Raw genomic sequence first — 14,148 nt, 5'->3', positions numbered from 1 at the left:
AGTTTTCTTTTACTTAGCTCTAATAAATTATCATTATCTTTTAGGTTCTCATTGCTACAAGCACTTTAGCGTGGGGTGTGAACTTTCCAGCACACTTAGTAATTATTAAGGGGACTGAATATTATGATGGAAAGACAAGACGTTATGTGGATTTTCCCATCACAGGTAACTTTCTTACTGCACAGGTATATTAAGCTTATATTTTATTCTTAGCCATTTAGGCTTATACAAATTTAATTTTGAGATTTTATCCCATTTGACTATCTAATAAACAAGTTAAGAATTTTAAGTTTTCAATATGAATGCATAAGAAAATACTGAACTTGTGTATTTACTTTTTCAAATTCTTAAATAAAAGTACTGGTCAGTAATTACTAAGAACAATGAATTTTGATTTAGTAGTACAACTAATAGATTTCAAAAGCTAAATTGTTTTTAATTATAAATCACTATAAAGGTTCTTATAGATTAAAAATAAATAAATTTTATTTTCCAGGAAGATGAAAGATAAGATCCAAATAGACTTCTTCTCTAGGGGAAAAAAATAGACAAATGCCCTAACAGGAGAGGATTTCCTTTATGGGCTTTGCTTTTTCTTCTTTAATTAAAATAGAGATATTATTTATTCTATGTATGGGAATGTATGTGTGCTTGATCATAGGGTGAGGGGGTCACACTAGCATTATGGGTGACCATGCAGCTAGAGGCCAAAAATTGATACCAGTTGTCTTTCTCAGTCACTCTGCTATTATTTCCTACAGCATTCCTCTATCATTTACTAACTCATGAACTCATCTAGTTAGCTAACTTGTTTTGAGAACCCCTGTCTCTGCCTCCCAAGTGCTGAGATACAGGCAGGCTGCCATACCCTTCGGGTTTTATATCAGTGGTGGGTCTCAAAAGTCATGTAACTTAAGAGTTCAAACTTAAATCACAATTACTTACTTTGTGTGTGTGTGTGTGTGTGTGTGTGTAGTGCATACATGTATATATAAGTTTGGGAATGCACTACTAATTAATGATCAGAGAAGCTCACACATGTTGTTAAAATATTCCATTGACTGTTAATCCTTTCTGCTAGAAGCATGCCCTGATCAATAACTCTACCTTATGCTCAGTGTCACTGCAGAATGCCTTTTATTCTTTCTCCCATAGATGTGCTGCAGATGATGGGGCGAGCTGGGAGACCTCAGTTTGATGACCAGGGCAAAGCTGTAATTCTAGTTCATGATATAAAAAAAGATTTTTATAAAAAGTTTCTTTATGAACCTTTCCCAGTAGAATCAAGGTAAGTTTGGTTTTAAACTAGTATAAAAGGTTTCATTTTAAAGTGAGTTGCCGTTTTCCTTGTTGTATTTCTCTTTAGTTAAGAATAAGTTTTGACGTACAATGTTTGGATTATGTTCTTTTCCGTAACCACTCCTCCCGAATTATCTCCCACTCCCTACCCACCAAGCTTCGTGTTCATGCTACCTCTCCTCTTATCCCCTTCTCTGCCTCCCTCAAAAGAACCAAAAATAAAAAATAAAAAAAGAACAAAAACAACAACACAAAAATGTCTAACAAAGAATGTATTTGCAGTTGCCATCTCTTGGGAAAATTGGTTTTTATCAGTGAAGTGACTGTGTTTCGACCACTCTGGGACAGGCCTGGTGCCTAGCAGTAGCCGGCCAGCCCAAAACTCCATGCTTGAGTTTTAGTTTTTTTGGTAATGTGGAGTTGTTTAGTTTTACTCGGTTTTGGTAGGTTTTCGTCTAGTTATTTTTTACTGAACATATTAGAAAAACTTCCAGCTGCACTTGACCGTGTAATTACTTCTGAGACAGTGTGCAACTGCGGTTATTATTTTAAAGACATATTGTTGTGTGATTTTGAGCCATTGGCTCTGGCACCACATGACCCATGCTAATTCGTGGTCTTGGCACTGAGTAGTAGTGTGTTTCACTCCTCATTGTGTGAAACTGGTGATAGCAAAACGAGGTTGCTCACATGAATGGATCACATGTAAGCTTAGAATTGTTATCTGTTGTTAGGAAAGCATTCAGCACAGTATTACTTTTGGAAGAATTTGTATTTTCCTTGGTATTTGATTTAGGTACTTTTCTTTTTTGCAATTATTAATATTCATAATGAGGAAACATGTAATTAACAAGTTGTAATGCTGATCATGAGTAATTTGGGAGCTACTATGTAATTCTGTAGTTGTGTCATCTTCTGACCTCTAAGTGTGTTGCATTCACATAAGTGTGCTGCATTCACATGCACCAATCCCCGTGTAGGCATGCACGCTCGCTCACACACACACACACACACACACACACACACACACACACACACACACATGCTCAGGTACTCCTGAAAATAAAGGTAAGTCTTTTTCTTTTATTTGTTCATTTTTTTAATTTATTTTGTACTTTAATCTTTTTTTTTACAGCCCAGTCATTGTCCCCCTCCAGGTCTGCCCTCTGACTGTTCCTTATTCCTTTCCTCCTCCCCTGCCTCCAAGAGGATGTCCCCATCCCCCACCAGACCTCCCCACTCCCTGGGGCCTCAAGTCTCTCTAGGGTTAGGTGCATCTTCTCTCACTGAGGCCAGACCCAGCAGTATGTGTTGGGGCCCCAAATCAGCTGGTGTATGCGGCCTGGGTGGTGGCTCAGTGTCTGAGAGATCCCGGGGTCCACGTTAGTTGAGACTGCTGGGATTCCTATGGAGTCACTCTCCTCCTCAGATTTTTTAGATTTTCCTTAATTCCATCACAGGGGGTCCCAACTTCTGTCCATTGGTTGAGTGTCCAACGATTCTGGTACTTTCTGTAGAGACCCCCCAACTCCTATCTCCCAAGGTTACCTGTATCCTTTCTGCTGGCCCTCAGGGCTTCAGTCCTGGTTTCCTCTGCCCCCCAATACTTGATCCAATCTCTTATAAGATAAACATTTATCTAACAATTTAACAGTCCCCAAAAGTTAGTTGTTACCTTTCATTTGCTTGCTTTGGCTTTTATGAGTGTGGTTTGGGGGATTTAGGTCACGCTAAGCACTATTACTAAGTATATTACTGGCCTCCTTCTTGTCTTTAGTTTTGAGGCAAAGTTTTACTAAGTTACCCAGACAGATCTTGAACTCACTGAGTAGCCTAGGCAGGCCTTGAACTTCAGCTTTTATGCCTCAGCACCCCTTTCCTGAGAAACTGGGGTTACAGGACTACACCACAAGGCTCTCATTTGTTTTCCAAAGTTGAAGAAAATCATGTCTGAATATCAGAATTAGACATCATAGATATTTTTTAAAGATAATAAGATATTATAAACAACTTTACAGAAATTTTTTTATAGTTTAGCTCAAAGAGTAAAATATAATTTTAAAAATTACTTAAATATTACAATACAAAAGAAAAGTCACACTGTCTGGTCTTTCAAAGCAATTGATTCCAAAATGTAAGAGTTTTTCATAGTGGAATCTGCTTCACTTTGTTCTGTACTGAAGGAATAGTGTCAGTCACAATAACATTCTCCTAGTAGTAGAAAGAGTGGGATTCTCAGGGTGTAGTCGTGCGCACTTTCAATCCCAGCACTCAGGAGGCAGATACAAGGAAATCCATGTCAGTTTGAGGACAGCCTGGTCTACATTAGCATATTTCAAGTCAGCCAAGATGACACTACACAGTGAGATATCCAGAGACAGAAACCAGGAAGCAGAGGACAGATTGAAAAAAGATAGGGAATGTTTTTATAGATTCAGATAACTTAGATGATAAAATTCAGTATGAAATTTTTTAAAGAACTTAACAGACTTGTGCATTTATTAAATGAATACAGAATTCTAAAACAACATCACTGAATTAAACTCGGCAGTATATACAAATATATAGTTACAAGTATGCTTTATAAATGCGAAAATTATTTTCTGGAAAGAAGTGAATCATAGTCACCACAAAAACCTGTGAGAAACATCATATGACCACCTTATGTATTTTTAAAGCATTTGACATAGTTATTAATTATTAGTTATTAATAACACCCAGTTATTAAAACTAATTTACTCTGAGCATTAGAACATAACAGTCTGAGTCTTGACTGAGTTGAGTGGGCTTTGCTCATTGTATTTCTTGTCTTTTATTCCATATATAGCTTATTAGGAGTGCTGTCTGACCACTTAAATGCAGAGATTGCTGGAGGAACAATAACATCAAAGCAAGACGCAATGGACTACATCACCTGGACTTACTTTTTCCGCCGTCTTATCATGAATCCCAGGTAAGTGTGGGGTTCTTTGACGGAGCAGTTACAGAGTATATCACAGAAAGCACAAGTGCTTACAAGGAACTCCAAATCCTTGCACACTTGCCAGCTCTTGGCACTCTACTGATGCGAGTTTGTCAGAAAATTAGATAATGTCTCATATGGTACAGGACATCATAGTTGGTTTATGCATTTACTAGTTTTTGAAATGCCATGGGATAATTTCCTATGCAGTTGGGAAACAAAACTCTGGAAGTAATTCAGAAATCTTCAGAACTTTCTGGTATTGACTATCTTAGGTACAGTTGGAGTTCAGAGAAAAATAAGAGTGTTGTAGTTGGATGAGATATGTTTTTGTGGCCTTGTTTTAGGATTATCAAGAACCCTGGAAGAGCACAGATGATTGCAGTGTATTTGATTTTATGGGAGTAGAAAAGGTATAGTACAAAAGAAAAAGCATTTAGACAGAAAAATAAAAGCAACAAATCCTCCTGGGACTTAGAAGAGTTATTAGTGTTTGGAGCATATGAAAACTTGCTGTAGTCAGAGAGGAAAGAGTATGGGTCTAATCCTGTTCCCATCAGAATGTAGATGAAAACATTGGAGGGAACAGGGTCTGCGTCCTATATACCATGCTGAGGAGTGCACTCCTGATCTTGTCAGGAGGTAAGGCAACAAGCCAGTGTGAATGCTTATTCGTGAATTAACATTGTCAGATTAGGTTTTGCAATGTTTCAGTTCCTAGGCACTTTGGCAGAGCATCAGTTATATAGGAAGACAGTTATAACAGATAGACCAGTTAAAAGGTGTTAATAATAGAGGTAAAGTGCTAAGGGCTGAAACAGATACAGAGGAAATGGAACATGGGACAAGTCTGAGATATTATATTCCTAATGAAATTGTAAGGCACTTGGAGGTCTTTAGCAGAGAAATCATGATAAGAAATGTCATTATAAATCTTACATTGGAGATATAAAGAAATTTCTCTGCAGCCAGCATTTCTTCTTACACAAATAGCAGTTTTAAATTGTGTTGTCTTTCTTGGAGTCCTTTAACTGTTAAGGTATTTGGGAAGGTGCCAGTACCATTAAGACGATGACCATCTAGAACTCCAGGTTTTCGGAAGGGAATAGATTATCGGAATCGAAGAATGTGATGGACTTTGCATGTATTCTAATCCAAGCTTGCTTGGTAACTGAAGAAGTAAATGGAAGCAAGATACTTTAAGTGCCTCATCCTGTATCCCATAACTACTCTGGGACTTAAAGCCAGAGAGCTGTGATTCTCGTTTCAATGTAGCTCTTCACTAACTTTCCGATCATGAGTTGCTTCACCTTTTAGTGTCTTCTTTCTTCATCTCAAAGTGAGGAATACCCTAGATCCTCTCTGGGTCATTCTGAATCAAGCAATAAAGCTATTTTGATCCTGTTAATTGTAAAGAACACAATTAACAGCAATTAATGAGATGTGATTCTGCCGTTTGCTTTGGTGAAAATACCATCCTGAAGACTACTGTAAAAACCTGAGTACTTCAGCTAGCCTATATGATTAGCACACAAGCCTATAGTACAAGTGAGTTCCATAGAAAGTTGCAGACTGTTTATGTCCACAAAGTCATTGCCCTATTTTTTTTTTTTTTTTTTTTTTTGGTTTGTTATGAAGAAAAAATAAAAATAAAAGCTCTAAGGTTTCTTTAGGAAGAATTTAAGAAAAGTCTTTCAAAAATGATACCACTAAGCCTATCTTCCCCATGCTACTAATACCTTTTCTAACCACAGTACAGTCTTCAAACTCAGGAACTTGACATTTGCACAATGCTATGAGCTAGCTCAGGTCTCACGTGTTTGTTGTACTGCCTCCCCAGCCTAGAGTTCTATATTACAGTTGGCCGCTTTGATTCTTCAGTTCTGTCTCTCCTGTTGCGTTTCTTGGCTTTCTGTCTGAAGATTTTGCCACTTGACGAATGCTGGCTGGTTATTTTGTATGCCATCTTTGGTTTGGGTTAGGCAGAAGTTTGCTCATATCATTTTCTGTAACAGGAGAGAAGCAACACTGTTTTCTTCTCATCACATGGTATTATGTCTTTCTGTAGAGGTTCTTTCTGCATTTGCATTATCACCTGGATAGGAGGGCCTTCGAGAAGTAGGCTGCTGGGTCTTTGCTCCATCAGATTACTGGAATATCTCCTCAGTGTGAACACTACAACACAGACTTCCCACAGCATCTTATTCTTACTGTGGCTAAAACTGAATTAATCATAAACCTATCAAAGTTCTTTAACCTTGTTTTCTTCTGTTGATAGTGCCTTGTCATTTTGGCTTTTATTTTAAAGTCAATCTTCAATTTTTTTATTTTTACTTTCCCTATTTTCAGTCACTCTTCAGCTGCTTCTAATCTACCCCAATTCTAGTCTCATTTGTACTCTATCAAATAGTTTATCAAAAATAATTATCTAGAAAATGTAAATTTGGTATGGTTTGATTTTTTTTTTAAGATAATGAGTAAGAAATTTCCCAGTGATTTTGGTTTTGATTGAATTGGCTTCATTTTATTTTTTCTAGTGAGGAAATGTATATACAGACAAATAGTAGTAAATGGAGCAAGAACTAGAAGTGGTACACAGCAGTGAACCTTAAAACAGCTCTCGGATCCAAGGAGATTTGAGTATCAGTGACTTATGGGTCAGTCATGCTTGTAGTCAGCATTTATGTAAATCAACATATATTGCAGAGTGCACGATGTCTCCCAAGCTTTGTCTTACAGCATCATTGCCTAAGAGGAAATTTGGGGACTAGTTGTCCTAAGAGTCCACCATCTTAATGACATGGCTGGAGATTGAACACTGTGAATGAAGCACATTTTAGGGGTAGTGTGACGAGGCTGTGCTTGGGACAGTCTATTTCCCTAGGTATTTGTAAGCTGGTGGTGGATGCCATGTGAGATGCAAGTGACCTTACAAAAGACTGATCGAAATGTAGATGACAGAAAGGGGCTTATAAACATAAAAATTAAAATTAGTAAGTTACAAAATACAAATTATTAATAATGTTTGTGGAATTTATTCATATCTAACATGCTATTTCAGGGTCTTAAGTTGTTACAGCTCTCATTTCACTTTCATGAACAGAGAAAGACCTAGGATATGAGGCAGTTTGGCCAGGGTAGACAGCACTAGTATCCCCCCCCAACCCCCAAGCATCTCTAGCAGACGCATTACCAAGTCAAGAAGACAGACATCTATACTCATTGACCACCTCTCCTCTTGGTACTGTGCTAAAAGTGTTCTTTGAGGAAACCTCGCTTAACAGTATGGTCTATTTAATGCCTTTCTGCCTTGAATCTTTCTTTCTTTTTTTTTTTTTAAGTAAGTATACCTCTCGATAACTTCTTAATAAGCTATAAATAAACCCTCACATTGTTTCTGGTAGACTGCTCTTTAAACAAATATTGTTAGAAACATTTGTCTGTGAATGTTATAAGCATTATCTTTTAAATTTTTTAATTTTAATTCTATATCAGTAGGGTAAGTTTTAAGATGTTTAAGTATTTCTATATGTTGTGAAATCAGTTTATTAGGCATAATTCATATCCCCCACCTCATATATGTTTTTGCAGTGATAACATTAAATCTGTTGCTTCATTTTCAAATACATATTAACTCAGTCACCCTGCTTTGCAGACCACAGCACTCAGTCTTCCTAGTAACTGAAACTTGCGTTGATTTACCAGTGTTCTACCTCCCGGCTTATTCTGCCTGTTAAAATCAGCAAACTGCTTTCAGATTCTGAGCATCAATGCATTGGACCATGCTGACTCATTCAGTTTCCTCAGAATACATTTCTTCCTCTCCTTTATTTTTCTTTTTGTCCTCTCTCTCTCTCTCTCTCTCTCTCTCTCTCTCTCTCTCTCTCTCTCTCTCTGTGTGTGTGTGTGTGTGTGTGTGTGTGTGTGTGTGTGTGTTTCCTGTTTGGTTTTTCAAGACACAGTTTCTCTGTGTAGCTCTGGCTGTCCTGAACTCACTCTGAGGATCAGACTGGCCTCAAACTCACAGATCCACCTACCTCTACCTCCTGAGAGTTGGAGTTTTAAAGGCATGCACTAGCACGGCCCGCCACATTCCATTCCTTTGAAAGGCTGAGTAGCATTTTGTGTATTTCTGCCACTTTCAGTTGTTCATCCACTGATGGGTGTTGGGTTGTTTTACTTTCTTGGACGTTGTGGAAGATGCTGAGATGAACATGACAGATAGATCCTTAAAATTATCAAATTTTATGATTAGTTCTATGGAAAATTTTTATAGTGTTCTCTAAAATAACTGAACTAATTTATATTCTAACCAACAAAGTGCAAGCAGTTCCTTTACTTTATATCTTCATGACTGGCTTTAATTAGTTTTTTTTTAAATTTTGTCTCTGTTAAAAATCTGTCCCCATTGCAAGGGACAAGGACATAGGAGTTGAGGAAACAGGTAAATTTCATATTAACAGCCACATTTTGTCTAATTTTAACTTTTTTCTTGGTGCTTTCTTTCTTCCAGTGGCATAAACTGAGAGTTGACTTATCTTAGTTGGGAAGGATATACATAAGCAAGTTAGCTTCTGTATGTGCTTGTGCATGTGTCTGTAATCAGATGACAGGTTTATGTTTATTTACCCTCAGAAAAGTGTGTGTGTGTGTGTGTGTGTGTGAGAGAGAGAGAGAGAGAGAGAGATCAGGTGACAGGTTTATGTTTATTTAACCATAGAAAAGAAATACTTTTTCCAAAAGATAGTTCTTTCTAGATTGATAAGAGCGGCCTGATTGTTCTACGTCCCCTTTATTGTACCACAATAAAGCTAACACTACTCCATACTAGCCACTGTTCCCAGCCTCCTGTGTGCCTGTTTATATTTGCACATGTGTGTAAATACATGTGCGTGTATTATATGTGTGCGTGTGTATACAATCTCCTTCGAATGTGATTAAAACACTGTTTTCATAAAAGAGAAACTATTCCGGATTGTTTGTGGTTCAGTCTGTATTTTCAGCTTTACTTCTTTTAAATCTATCCAGGCAGAAAGGGTCTCTGCAGCCGTCCCCGAGAGCTTCCGTTATGTGTGCCATTATCACTGCTGCATAATCTGGACATAAAAACATGGCGCTGTAACAAATGACTTCCCAGCACTGACAGTTACTGCAGTGCATTTCAGTGCTGATGGACAATGTCCCAGCAAGCCATCTAGCCAGGTTTACATAAACCAGAGAGGAGCTGGCTGCCACTGTCCACAGTAAATCCAACCTGCTATAACTTTGTCTCAGTTTCACTTTGCTATAAAACCTTCTTCATTCCCAGAGAGAGAAATTTTTCTGTTTTAAAGTTAGAAATACTGAGGCTTTGTGTGTGTGATTCTTACTTCTACCTTGATAAAGACTTTAAGGAGTAATATTTTTAAAGGTGTGTTAGGTTTTAATTGTTGAAATGTTATGGACTTTTACATTTTTATTTCAGGGAGAGGCTTGTTATGACTTTTTCCCAATGGACTGCTAATAGAAGTTAGTTTGTCCAGCCCATGTGCTAGATGCTGTCAGTATCAAACTGCCTTTGACTTTCACACTTCTCAGGGGACTAGTAATTGTTGTGTTCAAACAGCCTGTAATTGTGATCCCGCTGGCTTTCTCAGTGCGCTTCTGGCTATTAGAATCATTAAACAACTCAGCACCTGTTAACAGCATTGTAAATATTCAGCCCTGTTTGTGTTCAGGTTAAGTCCAATATAGAGAAATCTTACAGAACTCAGTCTCATAAATTAGAGCTTCTGACAAGTCAATTACTGCAAAACTGCTTTTCTCTGTGAAAGAAATGAAAGAGCATGCTGACAAAAGGTGGGCGTTCTGTTTGTAGCTGAAGACGATAATGACTTGATGATCCGACACAGTGAGCATGAAACTACAGTCTGCCTGTTAGCTGTAATTAAGCACTTGTGTAAAAATCGATGTTTAAATGACCAGCAAATTATAAATTTTGTACTGTGGAGAGTACAACATGAAAACAGGCCTTTTTAGTTAGCTACCACATGCTTTTTCAAGTTAGTAAAGTGATCATTGAAAGTAATATGTGCTTGTGCTTATGTTAGAAACTGGGAAATAACAAAGTTCACTCAGAGGAAGAATGGGACTGTGTTGTGCAGTCAGTCCGACCGTGAGCATCTATTAACTCTCAACATATTATGTATCCTAAAAAGTAATTGTTTTACATTTATACTGTCTTACAGTGTCTCACAAATTATGAATCTCATTATAATGGACAATATACTCTATAGAATATTTTTGATGATTTAAATGATCTTGCCTTCAGACCAAATACTAAGCCAAGGAATATGTTTCATAACTGTCAGTAAAGTTCAGTAGCTTGGATTGAGTTTTTGTTTTCTGTAGTTGTGCCTGTAAGAATTTTGACCACATTTAGAGAAAACAAAATTATGTATCAGTATTATTTATGGAATGAGTAACAGTAACAACTTTAGACACTTCCTTTTAGAACAAGTTGATTATTCGGTGGTTTGCTTATGAAAAATGTTTTGTAAGGTAATTTATATTATCACAGGCAGCCTGAATTTGATGAAAGTGTTTTTGTTTTAGCAATTGACTTTTTTAAATGGTTACAAAGTGTTTGACTAATCTGGATGAAACCCTCAAAAACACTTAGAAGAAAAACTCACCACCAAAACAAAATTCTAATGAATAAAGTAAAATAAAACAAAATATAGTAAATGAAGCAAAATAACAAATCTCTTAAGGAGATCTAAAAATGATGTATTTAAGTATATTTACATTTAATTGTTTTTATATCATAAGGTAGCAAGTTGGCATACCAGTTAAATCTTTAGGATAACAATTATTAGTGATATAAAACAATGCTTTTGATCTTTTTCATATCCCAATAAACTTACAGCTAAGAGTAAAATTATAATCTTTTGTGATGATACTGTTTTCTATAAACTGAATTGTATGAAGAGTGTTTTCCACTCAGAAAATGGTACTATATTTTAAAAGTAATGTATTTTCTTGGGCACATTTACCAGTATTTTTAACTTGGAAATAACTTTATTAAACTGAATAGTGCTTAACAGTTGTAGATCATATTGGATGTATAGGCTTAGCAAATCCAATTAATGTCAGATATAGATAGAGTTCTTATATTGCAGAAAGTTTGAGAAATTTAATTTTGGGATTAAAAAGCAAAGGGAAACATTTTAACAACTTGGAAGTTTGTCTCTGTGGTACTTCAAATAGCCTGAGTGTTGTATTATGTTTTATGATTCTATGTTTATGTTGTTATGTCCTTTGCCCGAATGTATGCTTGTGCACTGTGGGATTGCATGGTGCCTGTGGAGGGCAAAAGAGAGAACCAGATGCCCTGGAACTGGAGTTTCAACAGTTGTGAACTTCCCTGTGCTGCTGGCTGTTCAGCCTGGTCCTCTGGAGGATGAGCTGGTGCTCTTAGTCACTAGCTACAACCCAGGGTATCCACGAATTTTATTTTCATTTTTTAAGCAGAATTGTCCTAACTAAGTATCACATAAGGCTTCTTCTCACTTCCACATCGGCTTATGACATAAATACGAGCCCCGAGTCTCCACTGATAAGACTTAGCACTCGTTCACCTCTCCATTGAAAGTCCCTGCCTTGAACTCTATGACAGAGGTTATTTGTGTGAACAGCAGTGGTTTTACCATGAACAAAAAGATTCGAAAGGTTATTTTACTAAGTAAAACCTAGCCCTTTACTGGTCATTCTCCGATGAAGACTTGGGTGAGTGTAGACATCTCAGATTCTAGAATCTTATGAATGTGAGTGGGGACACGTTGTAGTGTTCTTCGTCGTTTGCTCTTTAAAATTGATCCTGACATGACTTTAATTCCTCACTCACGTATTTTAAAATAAGCTTTAACTTTTGAAGAAGTTGAAAATGCCTCCATTGCTCTGTGGTGGTGATTTTATATGCACCTCTTTTCATTTGAAATTGTGGACATTTTCTTTCCAGTCCTATTCAAATGTTGAAGCCACCTTGGTAGAGTTTTAGTGAAAAGAGTCTGTAAGTCTCAAGACCACTTTCAGTTCCACTCTGTCCTTTGAAGGAGAGGATAGGCAGGAGATTATAGAGATTCTCCATACTGAGTCCACTGGCCTTTACCAGCAGCAACTAGGAAATTGCTACGATGGTTCATGTAACCTTCAGTCTTTAGATTGCTTCCCAGATACAAACAAAACTCCTGTGGTCAGGTATTTGTCTTTCATTGTTGCGATGAAAATGAATGGTCGGGTGAATTATCTGTTCTTACAGCTTTCATTTGGAAACTGCATAGATATTAAACATTTGTGTTTTCTATGCTTTGCAAGATAGAATGCTTAATCTTAGCTTGATGACTTTTTGGGGGGGCATTAGAACAAACAGCAGTTGTTGCATAAACACTAGGGAAAAATTCTCAATCTCTTAGAACATACCACTAAGACAATAGTTCTGATTGTTTTGTAAAGTCGATAAGGGGGGAGGGAGGGAGGGAGGGAGAGAGAGAGAGAGAGAGAGAGAGAGAGAGAGAGAGAGAGAGAGAGAGAGAGAGAGAGAGAGAGAAGAAAGGAAGAGAAGAAAGGCCATAGGAAGCGAGAGAGAGGATATATATGGACACATGTATATTCTATGTGATTTCAGCCAAACTTTGCGTTTCATACTTACTAAATTTAGTGCCTAAGGCTACTTTGGAATAAAAATAAAATTAACACCAAGTTTAGCATAAGAAAGTATTTTCTCATGCAATGTTTTTTAATCCTGTGCTAATGAGTGCATTTAATGAAAGTTGGCAATTGTTTACGTCTTCATCATATAATTCTGTACTTTACATTTTCATCTTTATTATAGTATTTACATCATATTCACATTTAAAAAGTTTTTCATGAAATGTACAATTTAACTGTCTCTTTTACATATTTATATTGTATGTTATCTTTTTCACTGGTGTTAGCAAACTTTAGCTTTGGACCTTAGGCCTATAAAATGGGAATGTTAATTGTGGTTTTAATTTTTCATTGTGCTTTTTATTTGGTATAAATTCATGCTTTTAAAGTTCTGAAAAGTTATAAAGCTGCCTTGACAATTCCAGCAGACACACCTTAAAACTGACCATGCTTTTTTCCTAGCTACTACAACTTGGGTGACGTCAGCCAGGACTCCATAAACAAGTTCCTGTCACAACTGATTGGGAAATCTCTGGTTGAGTTGGAGCTTTCCCACTGCATTGAAGTTGGAGAGGTATGACTTCTGATCCAGCTTTCAACAGCAGGGCACATGGAACTTGTGCTATCCAAATTTGCAACAAATCATGAGGAATGTGAGCCTTCACTGTATGTCTCACTTCTTATTTTATCTTTATTTAAAATAGGATAATCGCAGCATTGAACCACTGACATGTGGCCGGATTGCCTCCTATTACTATTTGAAGCACAAAACAGTGAAAATGTTCAAGGAGCGTTTGAAACCTGAGTGCAGCACTGAGGAACTGCTGTCAATCCTAAGTGTAAGTTTTATACTGCTGTGGGTTTGTATTGATGTTTCTTCTTCTGACTTAGACCATACGTGTCTCCAGTTCGGAACCCTTTCCCGAGATTCTTCAGGGTGGTCTTTTTTTCTTTCAAACAACATTCCATTCTTATATAGGATAAACTTTCGACAAATCTGATCATATGAGTCATTCAGAGCAGGATCGTCCTGAGTAGAATAGGTGCCGTTGATATGTGAGCCAAAATTCATGGCATATTTTGCACTATTCAGAGCAACCGTAGTAACTTTTCTAGCTAAGATTAAAACCTTGCTGTTTATTTGTTTATTCAGTGCTAACTTTGGTGTTAAAGAGGCTTCTCGTAAGGAACAGTGTGGT

At 37.0% G+C, this 14,148-nt stretch overlaps 1 protein-coding gene across 1 annotated transcript in view; it reads left to right on the top strand.

Moving 5' to 3' along the window:
• Window positions 1-14,148, top strand: part of ASCC3 (activating signal cointegrator 1 complex subunit 3) — a 228,484-nt gene that overhangs the window by 142,568 nt on the left and 71,768 nt on the right. The window contains exons 32-36 of the mRNA XM_080938316.1: window positions 45-165; window positions 1,156-1,288; window positions 4,127-4,252; window positions 13,412-13,523; window positions 13,654-13,788. Coding sequence (XP_080794442.1) covers window positions 45-165; window positions 1,156-1,288; window positions 4,127-4,252; window positions 13,412-13,523; window positions 13,654-13,788 — 627 coding nt within the window. The remainder of the gene's footprint in view (window positions 1-44; window positions 166-1,155; window positions 1,289-4,126; window positions 4,253-13,411; window positions 13,524-13,653; window positions 13,789-14,148) is intronic.

This window comes from Micromys minutus (genome assembly GCF_963924665.1).
Source record: "Micromys minutus genome assembly, chromosome: 25".
Classification (NCBI taxonomy): domain Eukaryota; kingdom Metazoa; phylum Chordata; class Mammalia; order Rodentia; family Muridae; genus Micromys; species Micromys minutus.
This window is presented reverse-complemented; position numbering and strand designations above follow the sequence as displayed.